The sequence below is a fragment of the Aspergillus stella-maris genome, assembly GCF_047715825.1.
Source record: "Aspergillus stella-maris strain CBS 113639 unplaced genomic scaffold BDV14scaffold_1, whole genome shotgun sequence".
Taxonomy (NCBI): Eukaryota; Fungi; Ascomycota; class Eurotiomycetes; order Eurotiales; family Aspergillaceae; genus Aspergillus; species Aspergillus stella-maris.
The window spans coordinates 351,288-378,020 of NW_027396795.1; the positions used below are offsets into that span (position 1 = coordinate 351,288).

At 51.5% G+C, this 26,733-nt stretch overlaps 8 protein-coding genes across 8 annotated transcripts; 2 read left to right on the forward strand and 6 right to left on the reverse strand.

Annotated features, from left to right (window-relative positions):
* Positions 1–2,225: 2,225 nt before the first annotated feature.
* BDV14DRAFT_194546 (homeobox domain-containing protein) lies at positions 2,226–3,240 on the reverse strand (the record flags this gene model as incomplete). The annotated part of the gene is made up of 3 exons (XM_073771949.1): positions 2,226–2,372; positions 2,426–3,118; positions 3,178–3,240. 3 exons carry the CDS (start codon positions 3,238–3,240, stop codon positions 2,226–2,228), a joined length of 903 nt encoding a protein of 300 aa, XP_073633718.1.
* A 2,345-nt stretch (positions 3,241–5,585) lies between these two features.
* BDV14DRAFT_161867 (uncharacterized protein) lies at positions 5,586–5,944 on the reverse strand. The gene has a single exon (XM_073766816.1). It carries the CDS (start codon positions 5,887–5,889, stop codon positions 5,593–5,595), a length of 297 nt encoding a protein of 98 aa, XP_073633719.1. The 5' UTR covers positions 5,890–5,944; the 3' UTR covers positions 5,586–5,592.
* A 2,974-nt stretch (positions 5,945–8,918) lies between these two features.
* Positions 8,919–9,791, reverse strand: BDV14DRAFT_1749 (uncharacterized protein). The gene is made up of 2 exons (XM_073768972.1): positions 9,723–9,791; positions 8,919–9,669 (listed from the first exon to the last, which is right to left on the reverse strand). Exon 2 carries the CDS (start codon positions 9,468–9,470, stop codon positions 9,015–9,017), a length of 456 nt encoding a protein of 151 aa, XP_073633720.1. The 5' UTR covers positions 9,471–9,669; positions 9,723–9,791; the 3' UTR covers positions 8,919–9,014.
* A 1,174-nt stretch (positions 9,792–10,965) lies between these two features.
* On the reverse strand, positions 10,966–13,104 carry BDV14DRAFT_1782 (alpha-amylase). The gene is made up of 7 exons (XM_073769541.1): positions 12,724–13,104; positions 12,523–12,674; positions 12,357–12,465; positions 12,057–12,285; positions 11,838–12,000; positions 11,630–11,776; positions 10,966–11,575 (listed from the first exon to the last, which is right to left on the reverse strand). The coding sequence occupies exons 1-7, from the start codon at positions 12,871–12,873 to the stop codon at positions 11,050–11,052; spliced, it is 1,476 nt and encodes a 491-aa protein (XP_073633721.1). The 5' UTR covers positions 12,874–13,104; the 3' UTR covers positions 10,966–11,049.
* Positions 13,105–16,589, reverse strand: BDV14DRAFT_1781 (glycosyl hydrolases family 31-domain-containing protein). Its single transcript, XM_073769528.1, has 4 exons — positions 15,722–16,589; positions 15,271–15,678; positions 15,053–15,223; positions 13,105–15,008 (listed from the first exon to the last, which is right to left on the reverse strand). The coding sequence occupies exons 1-4, from the start codon at positions 16,441–16,443 to the stop codon at positions 13,337–13,339; spliced, it is 2,973 nt and encodes a 990-aa protein (XP_073633722.1). The 5' UTR covers positions 16,444–16,589; the 3' UTR covers positions 13,105–13,336.
* Positions 16,590–17,781: 1,192 nt separating this feature from the next.
* BDV14DRAFT_1815 (putative C6 transcription factor (AmyR)) lies at positions 17,782–20,115 on the forward strand. The gene is made up of 3 exons (XM_073770070.1): positions 17,782–18,981; positions 19,030–19,480; positions 19,530–20,115. Exons 1-3 carry the CDS (start codon positions 17,990–17,992, stop codon positions 20,028–20,030), a joined length of 1,944 nt encoding a protein of 647 aa, XP_073633723.1. The 5' UTR covers positions 17,782–17,989; the 3' UTR covers positions 20,031–20,115.
* A 577-nt stretch (positions 20,116–20,692) lies between these two features.
* On the reverse strand, positions 20,693–23,148 carry BDV14DRAFT_161881 (glycosyltransferase family 31 protein). The gene has a single exon (XM_073766817.1). It carries the CDS (start codon positions 22,796–22,798, stop codon positions 21,332–21,334), a length of 1,467 nt encoding a protein of 488 aa, XP_073633724.1. The 5' UTR covers positions 22,799–23,148; the 3' UTR covers positions 20,693–21,331.
* A 1,128-nt stretch (positions 23,149–24,276) lies between these two features.
* Positions 24,277–26,687, forward strand: BDV14DRAFT_1823 (signal recognition particle subunit SRP72). Its single transcript, XM_073770208.1, has 4 exons — positions 24,277–24,854; positions 24,909–25,182; positions 25,233–25,377; positions 25,425–26,687. Exons 1-4 carry the CDS (start codon positions 24,534–24,536, stop codon positions 26,635–26,637), a joined length of 1,953 nt encoding a protein of 650 aa, XP_073633725.1. The 5' UTR covers positions 24,277–24,533; the 3' UTR covers positions 26,638–26,687.
* The last annotated feature ends 46 nt before the right edge of the window (positions 26,688–26,733 follow it).

Sequence of the window (26,733 nt, forward strand, 5' to 3'; positions counted from 1 at the left end):
TCAGATCGGAAAGCATTGCGCCTTCAAATCAAGTCCAAGTGACATATTTTCCAAAACTATCAGTTTTCTGTCAGTGAGAGTGTCAGTGTCAACGCCACTTTATCAAGCCGCTGCACCTGCCAAGGTCAAATCAAGCCACAGCGATCAGTGCAACATATCCAGAACGCCCCCTTGCAACAACGATTACCCAGAATCTGACCGGATACCGGATCTCGAAGACGGGATTGGCGGGATGGAAAGCCTGACAGTACGCGCAGGACAGACGTAGTTAATGGCCAGTGCGGCACCCCCTTGCGTGAAGCGTTATAAGAATGTACGATGGCACGGTATCGGCGTTGGTATGCGGCGATCGACTGCAGCGCAATGTAGTATGTAGTATGTACTGTGTAGTATGTGCAGTATACAGTCAACAATATCTGAGTGTACAGAAGACAAAGTACTATACAGAATACAGCTACAGAGTACAGAGTGCACCCTACCTGCAATGCAGTACGCGACTCATGAATCATGCACACGCACGTCGAGATAGAGCCCCTACCAAGAAACCAAGACCTGGCACCGGAATTCGAAATGTCGGGAACCTCGGGGAGGAGACCCCAGCCTCATGGATGCAAACTCTTGGTCTTAGCGCTCTCCTTTGTCAGTCGTTAGTTCCTGGGTTACTGGAATCAGCTGTGGCGGATAGCTCGGCAGACCTCCTGCACCCGTCTTCTTTGTTCTGGTTTCTTTGTTCTCCGGCCAAGAGTGTAGGTAGCTGAGGAAGAGGCACTGGGGAACGTGACACAAGAGTGACAGCACAAAGAGCTCGGATGGGGTAGACCTTATTTGATAGGTAGGCTCTAACCTGGTTGGGATATGACTGCGACTCACAGCCCTTAGTTTGAGCCTCGTCTGGGGTTGAAGCTGCGTTTGGACTTGGTCGTGAAGATGCCTGATCGTAGGTAGGATGATAGTAGTAAGTTCGCAGCGAGGAGAATGATAATGGTAAAGTAAAGACCGCAAGCCCGAGAAAGTACAAGTCCTTAAAGCCAAACAAGGAAAGAGCGACCCCCTAGGTAGGTAGGTCTCGACTATTTACTCGAAAATGAAGGTCCTTAAGAAGTCCAGTCAAGAACCATAGCCAAACACCAACCCAACAAATCTTCAAGATCACTAATCACTGACCACTGACACTGACGGCTGACATGCACTAAAAAGTGACAGGATGGCACGGACAACCCTGAAGGCCGAGCACCGAGCTTGAATAATAGGCAGTTGTCAGACAGGCCCGAAGAAAGAAAGTATACTTCCTCTGCTAAGTGCTAAGAGAAGTATATTTAGCATAGATCGGCTCGGCTGACGATCCGATGGGGATCGTCGATCGGGTTGCTTGGTTTGGTTTGGTTTGGTAGGTAGGGGTGTTCGTGTTGGAATTAGAAAACTGGGAGCTGAAGAGTTTTTGCGAGACAGAAGACAAAGAAGATTTATCTGAAATACTTCAAGAGTACTGGAGTTGGCAGGTCGATAGTGACAAGTGCCGGTGCTAACGGAAGGCGGTTAAGTTGTACGACTTTCTTGTCTTGGGGGTTGGCACTAGTAGGACTGAAGCAGACCCGAGGCTCTGGGTCCATTTTTGGGTCTTTACTTGACACCTGAAAAACCTATACTGATCGAGAGGATAATGTAGCCGGGTTCACCGCATTTTACTGTTCAATGTTTACTTCACTGATCCCTTGCTTGTTCTAGAACTGATTTCATTGATGATAGCATTGTATAACGACTCTATGCATGGTCACATAATCATACTTGTACTGTACAGGTAAAATGTAGACGTAGATGGAAACTGAATGTTGAGGTAAAACCAGAAAAGACACCGCAAACCGTGTAAACCCCTTTGATGCATGTCGATTATTAGAGAAGGAGGAAAGGAAATCTTCATGCGCTGAAACGTCAATTCCCAGTCAGACTGTCCATGCAAAGCGTAGTAGTAGTAGTTGTAAAAGTCGAGTAGTATAGTTGTAAAACAAACGGGTATCAAGGTGCATCACTCGATAAATGGCCGGAGATCCTGAAAAATAAAGCGAGAGAATAGGAAAAAAATTAAGGAAAGAGACTTCGTGTCTATCCTGAGTGGCACCGCAAATCGTAATGTAAATGTACCTTGCGCCGTCTAACCTTGCGGTGGCGTCTATTGATGGATAAATGGCCGTAAACCTGACTCTTTCCCCCTAGCTGGGGATAGGTAATTAATGTCTTCGGTGAGGCGAAGACTCGGATTGTGACTCCATGTCGCTCAGAGGAGACTGTCGCTCCATGTCACTCCCGCCGGATCGCATTTGATTCCGTAGAGCAGGAAGTTGGCGTCTTCTCGCGTTGATAAACCAATTGCTGATCTAATTATTGTTAGAATGGGTTCTACCAAAGTTCAAGAAAGAAGAGAAAATACCTGACTGATCGAAAGACCTGTACGAGTCATGAACATTTGCTTGTCCTCTTCACTAGGATAAGGATGGTCCAAATGCTCATGGAACCACGCCCTTAGGATATCCGTGACTGGCTTAGGGAGATTTCCCCGTCGGCGCTTGTTCTTTGTATCGATAGGATCGCCAAGAATGCCGAAATTTGACTGAGGCGCATGCGACAGTGCTTGACGGCCATGGTCGTCACTCTGATAAGTCATGGGCGGATAAGGGTACCCCATCTGGCTGTGCATCGGCGGTGGCACGCCCCGGTAGGCATCGGCAGCCCTTCTGTCGTCCATCGGACCGGGCATGCTAGAGGCGGGAGGATACCCATGGGAGCCGGCTGACATTCGTGAAAGACTCCTGGGATCCGCGTTCATCCCGCGCTCGGGATACGATGACAGGTCACGGATTGGAGGAAGCATGGGGCTGGGGCGGGAAGTCGTGTACCGCGACGTAGCATTGGTGGCGCCTGGAACGTGCGCATAATCTCTTGGGTGGGAATCAGGTCTTGTCCCTGTCGACTCGCGATGTTCGAACGGCATCTTGGATGAAGAAGGGTATGAGGGGCGAAAGTTGGGAGGCAAGTCGTGTGATGATGTTGGCCGCTCGCGGGGCTGCCGAGAGGTGTAGTATGAAGTCGATTCGATTTCATCGTGTAGATGAGGCGGGAGCAGCTGGAATGACAGTATCAGTATGATTGTTCTTTGTTCGTGAGGAACAGGGATCATCTCACATCTCGAAATGACGGAAGGGCTTGGTTGTCAGCGGGTAGCCCGCTTGCATATGAGATGGCCATTTTTTTAGAACCCCCACTCCGGTCACGGTACTCTGACATAGAAGACGGACACCGAGAAGATTAAGACCAGTCTGACACTCAACTTTGAGTAACCAGGCAGTGGCGAGAAGGCGTGAGGCTGAGGATAAGATTAAAAGTCGATAGACTTTGGAATGCGCTTGCACAACAGAACCGGCCCGCGGCTCTTAACAGTGGAGCGTTGTTGTACCACCCGAGTGAGATTAAGATGTATGAGGTTGAGAAGAAGGAAGGTGAAGGAAGGTGAGGGAGAAGTAGACTTAAGAAGGTGGAGGGTGAATTGAGGAAGGTTGAGTGGAGAGATTGAGTAGTTGTAGTATAGAAGGAGGGAAGGAAGGGAAGAAGGAAGGGGGAGCGGTAGTGTTGATGTAGAGGCGACAATAATGAGAATGGGAAGGGGAAGCAGTTAAAAGGATCGAGGGCACGATGATGACGATGGGGAACAGCTGAACTCAACCAAGGTTATGCAAGGAAAGGGGATCCAGCATGACACTGACAGCAGCATTTCACTCTTTTTACCACTTAACAGTCTAATAAGGGTTACCAATTACCATGCTGCCAGCCTGCCACTGTTACAGACCACTGACTCTGACTCTGACAATTGACAACCCTACTGATCTCTGACAATGTTTAACAACTGCATCACATTGTACAAGAACAAATACTACAACTGGGATAATTGGCAGTCGCTGGGCCGGATGGAGACTGTTCCAATTGCATCGCACCCAAGGAAGAAGAACAGGGGGGGAGATCCGACAGAGGGCGCCGATCCTGCAGTGGATAAGAATAATTGACGGTGGAGCTGTGGTCTGTCCATGAGGGGAACGCCTTTCTTGCTTTTTCTGTTCTGGTTTTTGGTTTTGGTTCTGGTTTTGGTTCTGGTTTTGGTTCATTTACTTGTCGACTGTTCATTAAGCTTGACATGGCCAAGCATGAACTGTTCCTCGTCAACTGCCACTCTGCCACCCATCCCCCCGTTTCTTTTTCTACCCCCCGTCCCTTTTTGGTTCCATGCGTCAGCTTGGCTGATGGCGATGGATCCCCGTCGGACTTTTCTTGCTCTGAAGAAACTCTTCAGAGCTGAAGGTTCCCTTGTGACCGTTGCCCTCAAGTCTGTCCTGACCCCCAGCCCCAAACATTGCTGAAACTGGCGCCCGTTGGCAGGCTTAGACCAGTTCTACATTGGCCCTCTGGTAACCTCGACATTCCCCATATGGAGTGCGAGTTTAAAACTTTGCCACTCAAACGGAGTCGCCCCATCCAGGCGCTCGAATCAAGTTGCTGCCCTCACAGCTATGAATAGCCGTCTCTCATCAAATTAATTGTGAATCTCCCGAGGGTGGAGTTCGGAGTTATGTTGCAACATCCCTGCCTGGGACTTGGGATATGAAGGACTAGATGTAGTGTTGGGCATTGAAACATCCCGTAGCCCTGGGAACACGTCGTGCAGGCAGCAGACTAAAGTACCAACAATTGCGCTTGCTTTTCTTGCTGCAGCAAATGCCAGCCGCCGCAGCAAGGCTGTCACGGTTTGAGCGGGGATATGCTGGGTAAGGAATTTGAATTCCTGGTAAAAGGTTCCAGACCAATCAAAGCAGAAGAAAAAACTCGGAATGGCAAAGGGTCCCTGGGCTGCACAAATCACAGGCGCTTCTGGGCGGCAAGTACAGTGGTGACTCGGAGTGAGGGAGGCAGATCCACAATAATGTGGTCGTGTCAGAATGTCACATATCACAAATCCAGCCAGGATTCCGGCCTTCCATAGCTTATCCTCGCAGACTGCAGTAGTCAAGGAGTCAAGGAGGGTCCATAATAATTCATGCAGAATAGTCCCCAAAAAGCGAGGGTGACGGCAATGGCGCTGGGTCCGCGTCTTCCCGCCGCAAGGTCTTCATGGGAGTCTGGGATAGGATTATTCTGGGACCCGATCGCCAGCCTGGAAGCGAGTAATAGAGATCGATCTGTGACTGTTCTGAAATAATGAAGGGGAAGTAGTTATCTGGTCCTGGGTTATTGGGGCCCAGAATGGGGCCAAAGTCAAACTCTAGGAAATGATTCCAATTTCCTGCTCCGGTAAAGCTCGATCGCCCTCTCTCCACTTTGCTTTTGACGATGCCATGCACCTAAAGCTGCTTGCTGCAAGCCGCAGCACGCTCCAAGGCGTTCTGCCGTAGAGGAGTCGTTCTCGTTCGCAGCAGACTCGCAGACTCGCAGCACTGTCGGAAAGGATCCGCGCCACTGCGGCAGTCGGGTCGTCTCCTTTTTGTTCAAGACTCGGAGAAAAAGAGAGATCATCAAGAGATCATTCTCTTGTGTCAGATACGGATCTAGTGACTAGTCCAGCGTGGGGTAAGACCGAGAGCCAATAATTGGGAGTAGAGCCCGAGAATGTAACCAAAAAGGCAACGACCGCGATGTCCCTACAGAGTACAGTAGAATAATTGCCCCGTGCATATGACATCTCACGGTGAGTTGGCGAGTTGGAAGTTGGAACAAGCAAAGTGTTCCGTATGTTGGGAGCCCGAGAATGTGGTAGAGGACATCCATAGGACCATAGAACCATACTCTGTCGGTGGTAATCAACAGCGGACTTAGCGGAGCAAACGAATTCGGAAGGTGATTAAAATCCATAACCCAGAGCCATGGGTTATATCGATGGGTTATCCCTGATTGACCTCATCTTCGCAAACTCTAAGATCCAGCAGGATGGGGACCACGAGCATGACATGATGACAGTCAATTGGCGTTGGGCCCCCCACTGCATGTATCTTGACAAATCGCCATGGCCAGCTCATCAGCGCTATCTCGTGGTGTGCCGTAGCGTCTCTGGCAATTCCACGAGGGAAGCGCGATCACCACTGAAAGCGTGGCTGCCATCGGGATTCATGACTCGATCTGCCAGCCACTGCCCACTGGCGGCGATGTCAAGATCCACAGTGGGACGATCGAGAGCATCATGAATCATAGCGTGCCGAATGGGCCGGCTGGGCTAGTATTTGGAAGTAGTCTGTAGAGTGTAGATAGATGTGCAGAGAACACAACACAGTGGCCGGTCGCACTGCAGGAACAGCCAGGATGATCCCGTGATCCCGTCATTCCCTCCGACTACGGGCCGAACTTCATTCTCATCACCAACACAACACCTCCCCAACACCAACATCAACATCAACATCAACATCTGAACGCCCTTGAACCTTGGCAAGCTGGTCGCGACTCGAGGACAAATCAGAACTCTGTTGCTACTGTCGACGAATTATTTCGGTTGGTCTCTTTAACTCCTCGGAGACTGATGCTTTCTCGCGTGCACACTAATTTAGTCGTCCTCGTGGTCCGAGATCTGCACACACTGATTCGCTCCCAAATTTCGCCAAATTTTTGACGTCTTGAGACGAGCCTGTCACCGAACTGGGGGAGGACCACTCCATTCTACGGTAGCCAATCCAGATTCATGTTTACCAATCAAGCCTGTTCTGCACGGCGCAGAACCAGCAACCACAAAATGCCTACCCGAGCTGTGGCACTGGCAGCCACCGGAGACGTTGACTTCATTCTCACTCAGCAAGCGAGATCGGGCGTATCGCGTATTCAGTCCAGCATTATGGATGAGTATGACGAGGTGGCAGATTGGCGTTAAACCACTTCTTAGCCTCAGGCCCACAATCTGAAATACTAATCATAGATTCACAGGCGCATCCTCGGATCACGACTCCGCTTGGCTCCAGCCAGGAACATCCACCATCCAATTCCAGCTCGGCCACAGTGACCTCCGTGTTCCAAGTGACTGGTCTGACAGTCTTGACACCCAGTCTGACAGCCTGACACTGTCTGACACCGGCATGACAGCGGTGTGCGGATTCCCTCGTTTTGCTTACTCCGTTTCAGTTTGAGCCGTCCAATTTTTGGGTCTCTTGTTTCCTCCCTGTCTCGAGCCCAGGCGTAGAAGACAACGCCCATTTCGATCTCAATCTTGCAGAGTGCAGGGTGCAGGAATAAACAGACTGCAGCCGGGCTGTCATCCAGCAAACCTTGTCATCTCTGATGTTGAATGTAATTGGCTGGTACTGCAGATCCCGGCAGACCGAGCCAGATCTGGCGAACTACTGCGAACTGCTGCGGCTGCGTGGTGCTGCTGACTCGTCAGAAATGTGCTGAATTTGTCATTCTGTCAGCCACCAACAAGCCCTCACAGTCCCAGGTCCTTGGGTCACTGTTGCTGCTACCACAGTTGAACTCCTGAAGTAAGTTGGTTCAGGGTACTTCTGTTCCGTACAGAATGCAGAGCCTCTCGCCCGAGACCACTGATTTTTGGCTCTGACATCAGGCGTTCCAGAATTCTGTTTCAACCTTCAACCACGAGGTTGACTCCATCCTTAGTTTACCATACTAGCTCACCGTTGCCTTCTCACCTTGCCTGCCAAATCGAGACGGCTTTTCAATAGTCTATCCCTAGCTCGGTTGCCTTGACCCGACCGACTTCCCCCACCTGTGCTCCCAAGCCTGCCTGTGATTGAGCAATTCCTTGTTTCCTGGAGCCCCCCCTTGAAGCACGGAGTGTCTCCGTTCCCATGCGCACGGATGATCGACCGCCTATAATTTGCCCTGCAGGAGTTCATCGCAATTGCTAACCTGGTTGCTGGTGTCGTCCACTTGCCCGAAATAGTCATGACGGCCGTTGGCTTGTTCTTCACGGGGCATTTAGACTGCGACTGTGGCTTGTCGGTACCATATCGCAATTAAAGTCGGGGCTGGAAACTGGAGACGTCGCCATTTACAGTTAATCCCAGCGCCCTAGTGGCCACGTTTGTATGGCTTGACCAGCTTCGAGAAAATTCCTGTTATTGTGAGGATCCATATTTCATACTCCGCGAGTCCATGGAGTCCATGCTCCGCTGGCAACGCCACACTACAATCCCAGCGCCCGGCTTGATGGGGCTGGTGCGAGCCTAAGGACCTGCCTATTTCGGAATCCATCCCTCGCACTGCGCCTCTGAGGTCACGGGACCCCGATCCATGGATAATGCATCTGCCGCCCTGGAAGTAAGGACCATCACTATGGACAATGGATCGATGGATGCGAGGACCAAACACTGCTTAATCGCTCATCCCTTTGAAGTGGCCAAAATCCCTGGATACTGGTCGTGGGCTTGATGTCCCATGGCATTGCTTCAAACTCTCGCCGGCGCCCTTGGAAGAGCCCTCTCGGGACTGTCAATACCTAACCTTCAAGGCCAATAGACCCTGGCTAGATTCCTAGTCCTCGCTAAATATCTCTCTGTATCGGAACCCTGCTAACCTGACAAGCATGATAGTAACGCCACAGGAGCACTAGTGCTTCCCCAGGTTTTGCCCCCGCTACGAGACGACGTGAATGGCCAGACGAACCGATACGTCTGCGAACTCTAGACGGGCGCGCAGGTGTGTCCTGGGATGAGAGATCGGGGCTGTTCTTGACGATCCAGATGCCTTGACTGTCTGGTCCCCGAATGAACTGTCAAACGATATCTCGTCCCGGGCGCTGTTGCCGACCTACAATGCTCAGTACGCTCCATCAGAAAGACTGTCATCTCCGAGGCGCAGTTGATATCAGACTCTGTTCATTCTCTACACGGTGCACTCGAAGAGTGTTTCGCGGCAAGCAGTCAAACAGGGTCCGTCCTGTCAATGCGCAGGCGTCAAACATCACATATACCGACCAAGTCTTCATAGACATGCCCTTTGAAAGAGACAATGTCCCATCACCCTCAAGATGATAATTATCACTTCAAAGCAACCCACCTCCCCTCCCCAAGCATACACCTCTTTACATCCTCCGCCCTCCATCCCACAAACTTATTCCATCTCTCCGCCATCCCTCCTTCCACCAACTCCTCAACCTCCAACCCAACAAGCGCATCAACAATCCACTCCTGACACCGCCGCTTCCCATCCCTTGGCGCCGCCTCGCCCCTTATAACTGCAATCGCACGTCGGCGCTGCTCAGCCGTCAAATCAGCGATCTTGACCATCCCCTCTGCTTGTAGCGACCGGCGTGAGAGGTCTATGCCTTCGCGCGCGTCAAACTGGTACCAGAGTTTCGCGAGGTCAATTACTTGCACGTGCAGCAGGTCGCCGTAGGTTGCGCCGGGGGTGCGGAGGAGGAAGGACCAGTGTGAGCGCGATTGGGGTGATAGGCCGGGGCCTGAGATGGGGATGTAGAGTTCGTGAGTTGTCATGTTCGCTTGGTATCCGGCTGTCCTTATATCACGCTCGTTTTGGAAGAGCCTAGAAAGTAGACCCTAGAGTCGTGGAGTCCTAATCGCTGAAAGTCAGTACTTACACATGTAGTTCCTCCAGTCAAATATAGATGCCCCAACAGCAAGCATACTCAGGTAGTGCTCAAGCGCGAGCCTTAAAGCCATGGAATCTACCTAGCTACCTCACGAGTTCACGACACCTTCAATCATAGAATGAATCAAACAACTTACTTAGTACAAGTTCACCTGATCACATTACAGCCTCGAGCTCCTTTCGTGATTCAACCCAAGTACCCAATGAAAATCACCCAAGTCAAGCCCACGACCCTTGGCAGCTGTTGCCGACCACAGTACGTAGCAGCGCTTCCTAACAATACCCAGACTCCTCACAGACAATAGGTAATCGCCCGTGAATCGCACGACCTGAGATGGATATTGAGCTCGAAATCAGATGAATGACGTCCCCGCTCGCTCGCTCGCTCGACTTCGCATCGAATCGGGGATGGCGTGACTTGTCCCGTCAGCTGTCACTTAGGTAGTCGAGCAGTGAGATTGGAAGATGGAAGAGCCTAGCCCAGGCATCTCCGATCTAAGCGCTGGGTTTGGGCCAACCAGATGGGTGCTTTAAGCGCAGGCGTGAGATATTTGTGTAGGTGGGTTGGTGGGTGTTGTAAGCGAGGGGTTTTCATTGGTGTTGGAGGATATATAATTGGAGATAGGTGAGGAGGTACTTTTGTATAGGATACATAAAATTTGCTTCGGAATTTAGACCAAATAGTTTAGGAGGTTAATCTAGAAAAGAAATCATGCATGCATTTGGGCTAACCTATGTGACTATCGACATCATGAACTGGACTCCGAGGAAAAGAGGCGCACATCCAACAAAACAAACAGCCATCACCGCTCGGAAGAACACCAATCCAATCTCACCTGCATACTATCTACCAGGCACCTAACTTATCGTGCCTGCCAGATCCGAGATATGCAGTCTCCAGTCGCTCCTTCCAAGATCGCGCTTCATGGGTTCGCGCCTTCGATTCTTGGAATTGACCCGGGAGTTGGTGGTTCCTTCTTTGTGCGCCTCGCTTCCTGTCCGTTGCCGACAAGGGCTTCTTTCCTTCTATGAGGTTTGCTCCTCCTATGATCGGGAAGGGGGGTTCGTTCTCACCACCTGGGATCTGCTTTATAGTGGGCTTCAAGTCAACCTGAGGACAGAGTCGTTATGTGCAGATACAGTAGCTAAGGGAGCTAATGCATCTAGGTACTCCATGGTATTAACAAGTAAAAGAAGGCGGACTGAATAGAACAGTGTAATTTCGCATTTGCAGTAAGAGTATTTACTAGAATACAATATTAAGGTATCCACTAAGTAGATAGAGATACTAGACATGAATCATTCCAACAATGTCCGAGATCCAAAGAAGAAGAAGAAGAGGAAGAAGAAGAAGAACTCGAGCGCCGAGTCATCCGGCTAGAGCAGATGTAATTATCCAGATCACCCAGATCACACATCCAATGTGAAACCCAAGGCGCAATCCATCGAATATCAGAGTCAGACTTACAACCCACAAACTCCAGTCCCACTCAACTTCCCACTCGGATAAAGCGCAACCGGCAGGCCCGACTCAATAGGAACAGGCACACTCCCATCATCCGCAACCGTGATATCCGAGCAAGAGAAAACCTCCTTGAGCGTCAAGCCCGCATCATACCCGGTATTCGGGAGGTCAAGTGTATAAGAGCTACCGCTGGACCCATCATTGGTAAGCACAGTGATAACCTGGTTCCCGTCGGTACCCTTGCGCATGGCCAGGACGGAATTAGTGGTATGGATTGGGTAGTTCTGGTAGTCGAGGTATCCTGTTTCCTGGTAAATGACGGTGTTGCGCAGTTGATTCGCCTTTGCGATGAAGTTGTAGAGTTCAGCGTCGGTGTTGTAGCCTGATAGCCAGGTTGCTTCGCGGTTGTAGGGGTCGCTGCCGCCGTTGTAATGCTGTTCCTGGCCGGCGTAGATGATGGGGATGCCGTCGTCGAGGATCACGAAGGCGAGGACGTTTTTGGCGAGGGAAAAGTCTTCGGTATACCTATACAACTGTCAATTTCTGCTTGGGAGGAGGATCGGGTTAAAGGAGACTCACGAGGCAAAGCGCGGGTTATCGTGGTTTTCGATGATACTGCCCAGCAGCGACGTGTCGGAGCATGCGGACTTGACGTTGTTGATCATGTCGGCGAGTTCGCTGATGCTGCCGTCTGTGGACTGGAAGGCGCGGAGGAGGGGAAAGTAGCTTTGATTCGTTAGACTGATGATTCACTTTGGGATCTAGGATGGAGCGTGGGGAGGCGTACACTGGGTAGTTCATCACACCGTCCATGACCTCCTGGTACGGGCAGGTGTAGTCCTGACTACCCTGGAAGACTTCACCGATGCAGTAAACGCCCGCGGCATCGTTGAAGTCGCGCCAAAAGTCTTTCTGGACGTGTCGGACTGTATCGACGCGGAGTCCATCGACTGTTGCACGTAAGCTTGTGCTCGTTTCCATAAACATCTGACAGAGCGAATCTTACTGGAGTAATTCGACACCAAATTCCCAACCCAATCATTGAAAATACTCTTCACGTCGTCCCTCGTGGTATCAACATCCGGCAAACTAACAGAGTTCGTACTCAACCAGCACTGCTCAACCTGAGTCTGGTCATCGTAGCTTGAGATGTCACACGGGTCATGGAAGTAATCCCGAGAGTTCAAAGGGTTGAAGACACTGTAGTCAACCGAATCGGCTGCGCCGGAGTAGCCCTGTTTAGGTTCATTGTTGTCAGTAACCTTACACAAGGGCTTAAATAAGGTTAAGCTTATGCTGCACGCACCATGTGATTTGCGACGACGTCGACCATCAGATACATGCCGCGGTCGTGCAAGGCGTCGGCGAGGGCCTGCAAGTCCTCTGCTGTTCCGAGTTGGGAGTTGAGAGCGTAGCTATGCTTTCGGTCAGGCTTTTTTTCTGACAGCAGTATAGAGGTACAGGGGACTTACATGTCCTGCTGCCAGTAGCCGTGGTATGCATCTCCATACTCAGAGTCCTGGATCTGCTCAGTCACTGGTGTGATCCAGATGGCCGTGAATCCCATGCCCTGGATGTAGTCCAGTTGGTTGATGATGCCCTGCCAGCTGCCACCACAGTATCGCTATGTATTGGTTAGTCTAGACTCATATTCATGGCACAAGTAGACGCACCCCAGCACTAGTATCACACTCGGCAGTTGTCGAATTGTCCGTTCGGGCGAAACGGTCGGTGAGTAAAAAGTAGATCGACTGCGTGCGCCATTCTGCAGGCGTAGCCGCCAGGGCCGTCGCAGCGAGAGAAAGAAGGAGAGTCAATCTCATGGTGATGAAAAGAATGTACAGGTTGAGCGCACACAGCCAGCTATACTACGGCGGCCATACCTGCATATTTATGAGTTGCTTAAATTATATTATTGTAGGATCGCCTGACGATGCAGCGATTATTGTCCATTGATTTTCCGGCCCCAGTCGGATGTATTTGCATTGGTTGGTGAGGAAGTGCCGATCGTTCCAACCACGATGGAAGATTAATATTGCAGGGGCCAGTGGGGAAGCGCGTGCTGCAATTTTCAAGGTTTGTATCTGACAGGATCCTGCGGGGAAGGTTTGCTAGAGTGTAATTGGCTTTCTCTTTCTGCACTGCTGCAGGCACATGAATCGTGGTTGTGATTGACAGTCTATGATTATGCCACTAGGGATAGGCTACCTCAACAGGGCATGGACATGTCGGTGGTTCGGGGCCGTTGGTCGGCGACGCCGACCAGCCCCCATATCTGTAAAGTTCTTACCACTGCAGCGTCCATGCTTGACTCCAGGCACCGTCGCTGGTGACTTGTTCCAGTCCAATTACGAATAGGACCTGCGTTCGAGCATCATAATCTGCAGAGACCTGCTGTTCGTTGAACGTTACGAATGCCGGCTCGTCAGGGACGCCTAGAATGGTTACATTCGCCAAAGGGTTGCTTTCGCCCCATTCCCCCCGAGCCGAAACGCTTAGCCTCGATTGAGATACCGCAAAGTCGACATCGAGAGTGGCTTCTGGGTGGAGACTCTCCCCATCATCAAGAAACAATGATCCTGTCGCCGTTCCATCATTTCCCAGCGCGGCTAGCAGCGCCCATGGTGTTTGCCGAGCTTCTTTCGTCGTTAAAGCGGGTTCCTGTAAAGGAAGGACACTCCCGCCCCTGACGTATACTGGGATATGGCCGAGAGGCGCAGCAATCGAAGTATTAACTCCGGGTTGCGCGTCGACCGCAGTCTGCGTGTACCAATCATACCATACCTCCCCTTGTCCAACGCCCGGGAAAATGCCATGAACTGTATCGACTTGGGGCTCAAGGACCGGAGTTACCAGGATAGATGGTCCAACAAGGAACTGATTGTCAATCGCAGCCAAGGAAGGGTCGTTGGGAAACTCCCAAGCTAGCGCTCGCATAACGGTCGACCCTGTGGAGTGCGCATTCTGCATTAGCGTATAGAAATATGGTAGCAAGGCATATCGGATCCTCATGGCTGCCTTGGTCGCGTCAATGACTGAGGCCCACTGATACGGTTCCTGAGATATTGCCCCAAGGACGTTGTGATTGCGGTAAAACGGGAAAAAGGCAGAGAGCTGCATCCACCGATTGCAGAGCTCTTCGGCACTGTTGTAGCTGAACCCACAAGTATCAACGCCAAACATTGGAATGCCAAAAAGAGAGAATTGTAGTGCTTGCGAGATCGAAAAGTACATGGACGACCATCTGGAATAGTTATCACCGCCCCAGTGGCCCGCGTACTTTCCGGATCCGGCAAAGGTCGAGCGGGCGATGATAAATGGGCGCTTCTCTGGCGCAATCTGTGTTAGACCCTGGTGGGTGGCTCGAATTCCCATATGTCCGTAGAGGCTGTGCACGTCGTACTCGTGATACCCATCTACGTGGGTAGCATTTGGCGAGACAGCATGAACAGCAAGGTCATGACCTGTCTGGACATGATTGATCACATACGGCGGATAGTTGACATTACGTACTCCAGGCGTGGGCGACGTACGCAGGTATGAGGTGGTGGTGCTTGATGTCGAGGTTTCTGTGGCTGCAGCCTGGCTGGCAGAAGCGGCAGAGGCAGAGACGGCCTCCGTCACGTTGGAGATCTCAAAGCCCTCAGGATATTCGTACACCCTGTTGCCGGGTTCCCCAGGAAGCTTGAATGGGGGATGGACGGGGTTGAGAGTACGGTATAGAGAGCCGCAACTCCCCACACAGAAAGATGCAACCTCACCCATATCGTACCACACTCCGTCAAACTTTACTTTCTCATACCAAATTTCAAGCTCATTGGCCCAGAAATTGGCGGCCTCGGAGTGATGCCAGTCGGGAAAGACAGTGTAACCGGGCCAAACCGCACCGACATAGAGGCTGCCATCTGGGTTTTTGAGAAAAAGGTCTTGTTCGGCACCTCGAGTGTAGGTATCATACCTTGAAACGTCAGTAAGGTCTAGCATACAGTTTGTGAGACTTACGTATCCGAGGTATTCTCAGGATTCGGGATATACAACGCGGCGTCCACGATGGGCACGAATTTGCGTCCACCCTCGTGGAGATTGTTCAAGAAGGTTTCTGTGTCTTCATAAGAAAATCGCTGTTGATCGTTATCAAAATCTCTATAACCATGCATGTAATCGATATCGGCCCTAATAATGTCAACAAAATAGACCTTGATCGAGTATGATAAACTTACCAAAGATATTCCAGAGGAATCTCGAACTTTTCAAAGTTTGCGAGAACGTCTGCAAACACGGACCAGTTATTGTAACCCCATCGACATTGATGAAAGCCAAGCGTGTCGTACTTTTGCATAGCAGGGAGTCCCACGGTGCTGGTCTGGTATTGCTTTGTGACATCGGCTACAGTCGGCCCCGAATAGAAAGTGAGATCGATGCTTCCTCCAATTGTCCGCCAGGTCAGACCTTGGGGATTAAAGATGACTTCTTGACCATGGGCATTCCGGAGGAACACTCCGTGTGAGTACGAAGTGTATTCTTGCGCAGCGTCAGCCACGCTGGCTTTGACGTAAGTTTGTTGTCCAGCATCATCGACCGAGTAGTATCTTGTATCTACGTAAAACGCATGGTGCCCATAGATGTTTCTATACAAGTTAGCATTGACCACAACCTATGAGAAATGCATACTCGTCGATAGGATTGCCAATGTCGGCCGCGTAGGTGGTTAAGCTAGCGTTCCGCAAGATTCGCAACTGATTGATGCGCTCTCCTAAGCCGTACAGGTTGTATTCCTCTGGTAAAGATGTTACGAACTCGATAAATTGATCCTCATAAATTAAGACTGAGCCGGATGTATCAAAGAGCACCTCGCCGGTCGCCTTTCGGGTCACCTGAAAATTGAAGGTGGGCTCGTTGGACCATGTCACAGAGAAGTCGCTGTCTGATTCGGAGGCATCTGAGACCGCAACGGGTCTTGGGACAAAGTCTTCAGGAAGTATATACCATGACTTGTTTGAAGAGTCCGTATAGGTTGGGGTGATTTGTATGTTTAAACGATCCGTGTCCTGATACTGCACCTCCAGGGTCAACGACTTGACGTCCGTTCCGTATACATTGCACGAGTCTCCGGCCAGCCCTAAGCTGGCAGTGAAGCCATTGCTTGTCTGTTGCACGTTGGACGCTATGTACCCAGGACAGACTGATTGGGCATTGACGGCTTGGGGATCGTCGACATTGGCAATCAAGTCCGCCCCGACATCGATGAGGTCAGCAAGAGTGACTTGAGAGCGCTCGGCGGTCGCGGTCACGGTCGCAGTCTCAATCTCGGAACCGGGTCGTAAGGGATCCTGAGCGGCGCCTAAAGCTAGGGTGGACAGGGACCCAGCGAGGAGGCGGTTTAAGCGGACCATAGTGGGGGAAGACTTAACCGATCGTACGATGATCAGACAACTTCATCCACATCGACCTTTGCCGTTTATTTATCTTGGAGATTCGAAAAAGGTCGAGTCGAGGACAAGTCACTGTGCTCCGAAGGTAATCATGCTGTGGCACCCTTGGGAGATCATCCGCAAGCTACGGAATGTAAGGGGTGTAGGATGAGTGGTGAGGAACTCAGCGTAAGCAGTGGCGGTTGTGGCATGTTTGCTTGAGAGTAATGCGGGGAGACCGCGGCAGGTCCAGCCCGCAAGCCAGGGATTCAGGTCAAAGCTTCGAGCATGCTGGAGGATGATAGGATCTTCCGATGAAGAGCACTGATTGGTCAATTGTCCGATAAAAGACCGAGCCTATAACAGAGCTGATATATCTGGGATGGAAAGGCAACGGTGGAAGATGGGGAGATGGAGGTGGAGTGCGAGAAGTGGAGGAAGAGGAAGAGGAACAGGAGAAGCTGGAGAAGGAGACTAAGAGTAACATCCCCAGACGTATTGTTACCAAAGTTACCGGTGAGTCCTCGCTAGCCACAACCACATGCAATTTGCTTACCATGTCTTGCTCTCAGTCCTCTTTTTAATTGACTCTCATTTACTTGGAAAGTATGTATGCCTCTAAACGAAATCAGCCCAAAGGACCTTGTTGGTTACTGGATAACTATCATGTCGTGAACTTGAAGATGAGTTGTATGAGGCCGAACTCGGCGGCAGTGTGGGGAACATTAGACTGTTGGAGAACCGGCACTCGCAGCACTACTATCAACTGCATCGGTCAATCCTGCCTCATTCAAATTTCTGTCCTTCGGCTTCCCGAATGATAGTCCTAGCGAGGCTGCTCCGGCGAAAGCCCAACCTTCAGATGACCGAATATAGACCTCTGGGGAAAGGATTCCCCTGTTAGCTGGGGCGCCGGTCTGACAACGGCTCTGCTTCCTGGACAGGACATGGAAGGGCTTCGATGATACAGGGGAAGGCTTCCAGAAAATACCGCATCTTGTCATAGAACGTCATTTGAAACCGGGTCAGGGGTTCTGTAGTCCGCCCATGGCTCGGACCTGTGGTAACCTCGCTCGTATACTCGACCGTGGCGTATGAGGGAGAGTGCCCGACGAGCTTGAGCGCCGCAAGTAGCATCCAAACCATGAAGCCTAACGCGAAGAGGGCATATGTCTGGCATTAAGTCAAGACAAGTGATGGTGTAACGCGGGGCCCTTAGAAATGACTATAGCTGCAGATGCCACTAACCAGTAGTGCTAAGCAGTGGGAGTATACTTCTCCACAGGCCATCGCCCTTTTTCTCTTTATCCTCGTCCTCCCCGCGCCGCTTCCCCAGATTTTCCATCTCATGCCTGTTCTTGCAAAGATCGATCTTGTATTTTTGTTATGAGGAGCGTCGCTACATTATGGCCTCCACAGATTAGCAGCTCCCTGACAGTGTGCTCAGATAGCGCGTACCCCTATACCCTGCAGACGCTCCGCTTCCGACGCCGTTACCGGCAAACACCACTTCGGCTTCACCGGCAACATGGAGTCCGGTCCTGCTTCTCCTAAAAGCAGACCCTACAAACAGGCCTGTGACAACTGTCGCCGGAGGAAAATCAAATGTTCACGGGAGCTGCCGTGCGACAAGTGTCAGCGACTGCTGCTCTCTTGTTCCTACAGTGATGTTCTTCGTCGCAAAGGCCCCAAATTCCGGACCTTATACCCCCTGGCTCCGATACATCCATTAGTAGCAAGACAACGACAACTTCTCCAATGTGAACCTCAACGGTTCCCAGCAGAAGGAGAATGGTTCGCGGACCCTACTAGCTACCCTATGGGGGGAACGCCAGCATCACCACCTTTCACCACCGAGGAGCCCCAATACCTGGCGCCAGAGCTTCAACAACCATACGGTCAGATGCCTCCCCCGGAGCTTTCCTCGCCAGACTCTTTGAAATCGTTGTCAGAATCCCCCACTGCGGCCTTATTCCCTTCACCTCGAATTCTGACTCCGTCGGTGCTTCTGGCTCACGTCAATGTTTACTTAAAGTACATGTTCCCGATCATGCCCGTCGTTCGACGAGAGGAACTTCAGCAGGACTGTCATCAACCAGAGCGCTTGTCGCCTCAGCGATACGCTTTTCTGGCGTCCCTTTGCGCGGCTACTCATATCCAACTCAAACTCGACGGCGCAACGCCCGTCGCAGACACCTCGCACTTGCAACCCGGCGTTGATGGGGGCCTAATGTCTGGCGAAGAATTGCTTGGCGAAGAATTGCTTGCCGAAGCCGTTCGCGCAAGAAAAGATTGTGATCCAATTGAAGACATGAATATAGAGAGTCTTCTAACATCTTTCTTTCTTTTTGCTTCTTATGGAAACCTAGACCGACAGGATTACGCATGGTTCTATCTCTGCCAGGCAACTTCTATGGTCTTCACACTAGGCCTCCACCGTGAGCCAACATACTCCGAACTACCGGTCGAAGAGGCAGAACAGAGACGGCGAGTATTTTGGCTGCTTTTTATCACCGAAAGGTATGGGCTGTTCAATTTTTATGATAGTCAATGTTGACGTTTGCCCAGAGGTTACGCACTACAGCAAGCAAAACCAGTAATGCTACGAAACTCAATCCATAAACCACAGGTTCTTTGTTCTGACGTTCCTATTCTCGCCTACGGATTTATCAACCTCATCAATGTTTTTGAGAGTCTCAGCGTCAACCTTTACGACTGGATTTCAGCAGGTGGTAGAGACGGTCCATCAGACATGCCGCCTACCTCTGCCATCCAAGCAAACCTCAGTAAGCCCATTTCTCTCGAGGGCGTCTCAGAGATTCAGAAAGTCGATATCCTCATCACCCAGCAATGGCTGCAAGCTATGATGTGGAAGCTCTCGATGGCACGCGCAACCCAACAAGGCTCCCGGAATGAGACCGTCTTACCCTTTCATCTTCCGGTGTTGGTAGGTAAAGCCGTCTTGTCTGTCATCGCCGAAGCCTCACAAGGTGCCGTTGATGCACATGGAATAGGAATGGTGAGTACCTGCTAGTCTATAGACAATCGCGCTCTAATGTCTTTTGCAGGAGCAGAAACTCTTCGACCTCGGCGTCTCAGTCGCGGATGTCTCACGCTCATTATCGACAAAAGCCGCCAACAACCTCGCAGAATCGACCGTCGACCCCCGCGAACTTCTCTGGGGGATCCTATCTACACTCTCACGAATCCGCGGCTCACAATCATACCTATTTCCTTCACTCGTGGAGCGCTGTAAAGGCATGCTAGGCTTTGACTCTTCGCTTTCACTAGGCGACTTCCTCCCTCCGCTTCCTGCCTCGACGGCTGAACCACTCTCTATCTCATCAGAACCATGGCAAACGCCGGGACCCGACATGGACATCGAAAACAGACGAGGCAGTGTCGGCGGGAACTGGGAAATCCAGACTCTTCCTGACGACTCAATTGAGCAAAACGGTGAACCGGGCCCGGGATCGATGTCGACGTCCGTGTCTGGGATGCTTCCGCCGTCGAATATACCGGCGGAAGTAGGCCTTGCTTTTCAGCCTCAGCCAGGGATGTTGACTTGACTCGACCTCCTAACAGCTCGCCATCTTCTTTTTCTCCCGGGCTATAGCGCCAGCCTATCTCACTCCGGAAACCCCAACTTATATCTCTCAACTCCGCTCCACTTAACCGACAAGCAACGCTCACCCGCAGACTTATATACCCACCAAACTCTTCAATGTATCCAGTACTATGTTTCCATACTTCATGTCCCGCTACCCGATACCTAAGGACACGGTCGTGCCTTCCCTACGACGAAAATTCATCGCTCCTTCCTTAACCGGGTACTTGATCGCTCCTTCCCATTGCAGACGACAAAAGTCGATCGTTCCTGCCCCAGGACACCGGATGCCCAGTCGCACCTTCCCAAACTCGCTCATCGTCGAGCTGCGCCTTCCATAACGGGGGACATGGTCGTTCCTTCCTCAGCGCGCACATTACCTCCATCGCGCCTTCCCGATTTCCCCGACTCTTCGGAATCGGCCGATACTTCCTAGGCAGGGCGGGGGCACTCACCACCTACCTACCTACCTATAGACCTCCGTTGCTAGATTGAGCTGCGCGAGGCCCGAGAGCAACTCGCAGGCATGGACAAATGACATGACGGACATGACGGACATGACATGACATGACATGACATATTATACATACCTTACCATAAGGTACTTTACTCAATCATAACGTATATAGATTCAATTTATGACTTTTGAACATGAACATGAACGTGACATCGGTTCCTCGTGCGGGGGGACTTGGTAAGCTATGAGTCTATCATTGTTGATGGCTTCCAAGTTCCGAGTAGGTAGGTAAGTGGCCGTTGAACGGGCGACATCAGTGGATGTCGTGGTAGGTAAATGATAAGTACCTAGGTACCAATATCAGCGCCATGAATGGAGTCAGACCGAGTGTCAGCTCGTACTACAAATCGAACAAAGACGTGAATAATATGGGTGGCCTTTTTTGATATTAACTATAACCTCTCAAGCAAGATAATTGATGACCCAGTCATCAAAACAAAAAACTCCGTCATTGTTGACGTTCTGTGCAGTATGCACGATGGCAGCGATAATTAAATATACAGCGAAGCGAAAACAAGCAGGTGGACAAAAAGGCTGCGGTATCATCGAGACGTGGAATGGAATGGTATGTTGAAAAAAGTCATAAGAATCTAGGTCGCCGTGACGATTACCCCGCTGAGATGAAAATGCGGGGGCAGTAGTAGCAAGTAGCAGTAGTCTATAGAGCCGGTAATGTATGCAATGCCGTGGCGAGAAGGATGTGATTAGAGGTGAGATGAGGTGAGGTGAGGGGGAAAGTAAATCCACTACTGCCTGCGCCAGATCAATTCCATGATTTGGTCGCCGCGGTCAGCGTCGCGGCGGATATACCATTGCCGGACTTTGCCCTGGTCGATGGCTGAGTCGACCAGCAGGTATGTGACCTTTCCGTCATCTTTCTCGCGCAGAGGTCCGAGCTCGTGCATGAATGCTTCGCGTGATGCGCTGTGGTCACCGTCCCAGGTGAGCTCCATCGAAATGTCATCGGGAGCGATTTCTTCGCTGTACTTTGAAATCGAAAAACCGTTGGTGAGAATCCAGCCGTCGGCGAACCGGTACTTTCGCAGGAGACAGTCGTCACCGCAGATTTCGCTGACTTTGCTGAGCTTGGTCATGTCAGTGTTGAACCATGACTTCCAGTGGTGCACAGAGAGAGGCAGAGGTCGGTTGGCCTCGAAAAACCCCGTAGAGTCACCTCGGAAGTCCAACTGGCGCAATCGGTGGTCGATCGTCAAGTGCGCGCTAGAGTATTGGTAAACGCAGAGCGAAATCCTGCGGTCGCCAGTGTACACCATTTGTTGACAAGAGTTGAAGACCTCGGGTTTGGCGAGCTGTTCGACCAGAGGACGGGAAAGGAAAACGCCAGCGCCTCCAAATCCCATAAGCCCAAAGATACCAATTTGTGCAACACTTTCCGATACGCCCCCAATGTACATTTGTTGGGTGTGGTCGTACTTTTCGAAAGCCTCAATGAGTGCAGGCGTTGAGAGGAAGAAAGTATCGTCGTCAATGATGCAGGACCACCGAGTCTCCTCGCGGAGGTTCTTAGCCAGATGTGAGACCAGAGAAAAGTACCGGGTTTGGTACTCCTCCTCGGACTGCGTAACAAAGAGCTGAATACCAAGTCTCTCGGCCTTGGCTTCAACTTCGTGTACCCGCTGATCAGGCTCAATCAGCGCGAAAATGCGGACTCCAGTGTTTCCGGCCCAGTGTTGAAAAGCGTCCAGAGACTCGTTGAGTCTATCCAATGTCGTGGCAACACCAAAGTCAAAGTGCGAAGCGTCCACATGTTGAGGAAGCTTCGGTACTTCCAATCCCAGTGGGCTGTCCAAGGTACAATCGCCCCATAACAACTCCGTGTCCTGAGAAGCTTGTTTACCGGCCGGATGCCGATCGAATAACGGAGTGTTGAGGACTTGGCTCAAGGGTGGGTTTGGCGTAGAGACGGCAACGATTTCTTGGCGCACATACTGGGAAAGCTTCGTCACACCCAGGCGTTCTAGAGCATCGAAATCGGGCTCGCAGCCAACACTGGCTGTAAGGGTTATATTCGCAGCAGCGGGATCTGGAGTGGTATGGATAATTTCCGGTTCAGGCTGACTGCTGAGTTTCGAGCCGAATATGAAGAGTGTTCCGACCAAACAAACACCGGCGAGAAAGCGCGGAAGCTTTTTCTTCCACATCAACGAGGAATTCATCGGGCTTCGATCGCGGTGGCCGTACTTTGTGGACATAGCTCGAAGGTAGGGAATACGGTAGATCGTAGAGGTAAATATGCGACGGGGTATGCGAAACTAGCGCACTCGCATCGCGCGGTCTGGTAAGCTATGGCGGTGGTAGTAGTGTGGTAGTATGGTGGCCGCTCGGTAAAGGTGGAGGAGGGCGATAAGGACGGTACAGGAAGGAGGAACTCGAACAGTCGGATTATTTAGTTGAAGTAGCGACCGGAGGATGGAAAGGGCGAGACGGAAAAGAGTAAAAAGCGAGAGGCAAGAAAAAAGAATTAGTCTAGTAATTAGTCAAGTAAGAGAGAGGAAACAGGGTGACGGAGGTGGTGGAGAGACGAGGACGAAGACGGAGAGACAGTCTAAGAGAAAGGATGGGGGCAAGATAAAGAGGATCCCGACTCAGTCCAGACTACGAATGATCATCTGCAGCGATTCAGCACAGGACCAGGTTAAGGGGCGATCCACTTTCTTTACTGCTACGACCTGCAATTGTTGCTTTTGCCGTCTGAAAGTCTTTCCCTGCCAGTCGTTGTAGGAGCCGCGCGTCAGATTCTTAATCCTCCGCTGTGCTGATCCTGCGCCCTGAAGCATCCAGACCGTCCAGCTCACAGCAAGCACCGTCGGTGATATTATCCTGCTGTTGAGATCATGCCTGGTTCAGCCCTACATGGACAAGCCGGTGCAAGCTACGAGCACCGTTGTTTGACATGAAGCCTAGTTGAACAAGAGTTCCAAGCCGGATAAACTGCTGATGACGCGTATCGGGGCGAAGATCCTGTCGGAGGGCGGCTGGTCGCGACCCACGGATCCTTGGCGGCTGGGGGTTGTATAGATGGCTGCCGTATGATGTCGTGGGATTCACGGATGTTACCCAAGCTCGTTGCTCTAGAGCTCTGCGACTGCTGTCACCAGTGCTCCTTGTCGACGTTGTTGTTGTAGTTTGCTCTAACAAGGGGCCATTCTCCAAGTCTGGCAGGAGGTCACGTTGGCAGGGCTGGCCAGGCCTGTTCTATTGGTGTTCTATAATTGGCGAGCAAGGATCAAGAATCCCCTTGGCAATTGGCCTTGGAAATGGATTCTTGACGTCCTTAAAGATGATTGATAACGTCGGCTTTTGAGGTCGGATGTCTTACTCTTACTCCATCAGAAAGCACCGGCCTCCGCTGAACCCCGCACAATATGGTGATCCTGATCCTGAGCTGCCCATCTCCCCTCCATAACAACTGCGTCTTCTCTCCCTAAGGACTGCTACAAGGTGGTGTTGTGATGGATAAATTCACATGGTCAGGTGCCGGACTAAGTTTTTAGGTCGCAACAGCTGCTTCAGCTCCAAACACTGGTTAGTTTTGGTTAGTTTTTGGTGGCAATCTGGTACGATCGTACCCGCTTGCGGAAGGGACAGTGGATCTTTGTAAATACCTCAGGCAGAAACAATATAAGGCACCAGGGCATCAGCGGCACTTTCCGACTTTACTGACCTGTGACTAAGACGTTAGTCAGCTCATCTCTTCTACGGCCGCGCATAAGGACGTTCTCCGCGGAATCCCAATCGGGAAATAATCATTCCGCACGGGCACCAGCTGCACATTTGACATCAAGCAATATTGTTCCGCTAGCAGCTACAAGGTGTGGCATGGTATATGGGTTTCTGACGATTAACGGCCGAATTCCCTAGAGCCCCTACTCGGGCAACGATCTCCTCCCTCCCTGACGTCGACACCTTCCGACGCACGAAGCCACCATGTCCGCTCAGTCCCTCAGTGCGCTCCTCTCCAGAGCGTCCATTGACGACCATGAGGAAGTTATACGCTCTTGCGATGCCGCCCTGGCCAAGTCCAAGACCGACCTTCAAGCCCAACATGTCAAAGTCGTCGCTTTATTGAAACTCGACCGGTTCGCTGATTGTCTACGTGTGTTCGAAGAAGGCGGGGATAATCTAAAGAAGAGGGCCGCCCTGGAATACGGGTACGCCCTCTACAAGACCGGCCAGCCCGATGCTGCCATTGAGGTGGTTTCGCGCTTGACCGAGGGCCGAGGCGCACGCCACCTAGAAGCCCAGGCTGTACGTTCTCCGAATTCTAGACCTGGACTTGTGGCTGACTTGAATTCCTGATAGACATACCGGGCTGAGGAATTCCAACGGACAGCGGAGATCTACCAAGCGCTCGCTCGTGACACTGCAGCGACGGCGAACGAGGAGCACGATCTGCGAATCAACTCTTGGGCGGCAGATGCTCAACTGCAGTGGAAAGGCCACTCCGAGTCTGTCCGCCATACCAGACCCACGAGAGATGACCTGGAGGCATTCGAGACCGTCTACAACGCCGCTTGTTTGAGCATTGCAAAGGGCGAATTCGATCAAGCGGGAATGCTCTTGAAGCGTGCCAAGGGTTTGTCCACCGAATTCATGGAATGGATCTCAGTTGCTGATCCGTTCTAGAACTCTGCCGCACCTCGGAAGATCTCACAGCAGAAGACAGAGATGCTGAACTGCTCCCGATTGCCGTGCAGCAGCTGTACGTCTTGACTTGTCAAGGAAAGTCTGAAGAGGCCGAGTCGCTCTTGGACGAGATCTCACTCAAAGAGTATGTCCATGAAAAAATATGCCTGGGCCATGGCTGACAGAACGCAGAATCCCCGAGTTATCCACGAAACGCATCGGTTACAACAACGCCGCGATTGCTCGCGGAACTGGATCAAACCCTTATGCTCTGTACAAAGCACTTCACGAAGTACCACATTCCACAGACAACGACAAGCTGTTCGACTTCCAGCAGAATGTCATTTCTGGAAATCTCCACGCAGTTGATCTCCTTGTTCACAAGTACGACGGAATTATCCGATCCACCTCCAAGGCTCTCTCAAAAGCACCATACCCCTCCACAGACGCCAGCACGAATCTTCTATCCGTCTACAACGTCGCAGCGCATGCAAAGGGTGAGACGTCGACACAGGCGCTAAAGGCAATTCTTTCTGCAGTTGAAAAGAGGCCGAAGGATATTGGTCTGGTACTCACCGCAGTCCAACTCTATGTCAACCTAGGCAACATCACATCCGCGATAGCCACGCTTGAGAAATCACTCCAGATCCTTGACGAGTCAATCTCCGAGCAAGACAAGGAGACCCGCTTCAACCCTGGCCTTCTCAGTGTCCTCATCGCCTTGTACAAGCAAGAGGGACGAAAGACGCAAATCAGAGCCGAATTAGCCAAGGCTTCAGCGTTCTGGAGAGGACAATCCACCCAGCCAGAATCATTACTCCGAGCAGCGGGTGCATCTTTACTACACTCTTCGCTCAAGTCAGATTCTTCCCAAGCGGCAGAGCTGTTCAAGACTCTGTATGAAAAGACATCGGACGATTTGTTCGCCGTCGCAGGCTACGTCGCCTCGCACGCAGCCATCGACTACGCTTCAGTTGAACCCAAAGCCAAATATCTCCCATCCATTGAAGACCTCATCTCCGATATCGACGTCGCCTCTCTCGAGGCCGCCGGTGTCGCCGCTTCATCCTCCACAGCAGCCCACGCCGCCGCAGCCATCGCGGGAGCCAGAAAGCGTCCCGCCACCAACAAGGACCGCGTCACAAAGCGCATTCGAAAGTCACGACTTCCCAAGGACTACGACCCCAGCAAGACAGCCGACCCAGAGCGCTGGCTGCCGCTGCGTGACAGATCCACTTACAGACCTCGAGGCCGCAAGGGCAAGCAGCGCGCTGCCGAACGTACACAGGGTGGAGTTGTTACTGAGAAGTCGGAGGAGACTACGCCGTCTGGACAAGGGCAGCAGAAGCCTCAGAGCGGTGGAGGCGGAGGTGCCTCGAAGAAAAAGAAGAAGGGCAAGCGGTGATTGAGCCACAGATCTAGCCACGACGTTTAATTTACCTATTTTCTGATGCAAACGAAGTGTATATCACGACGAACCATCCATAGAGCTGTCTACAAG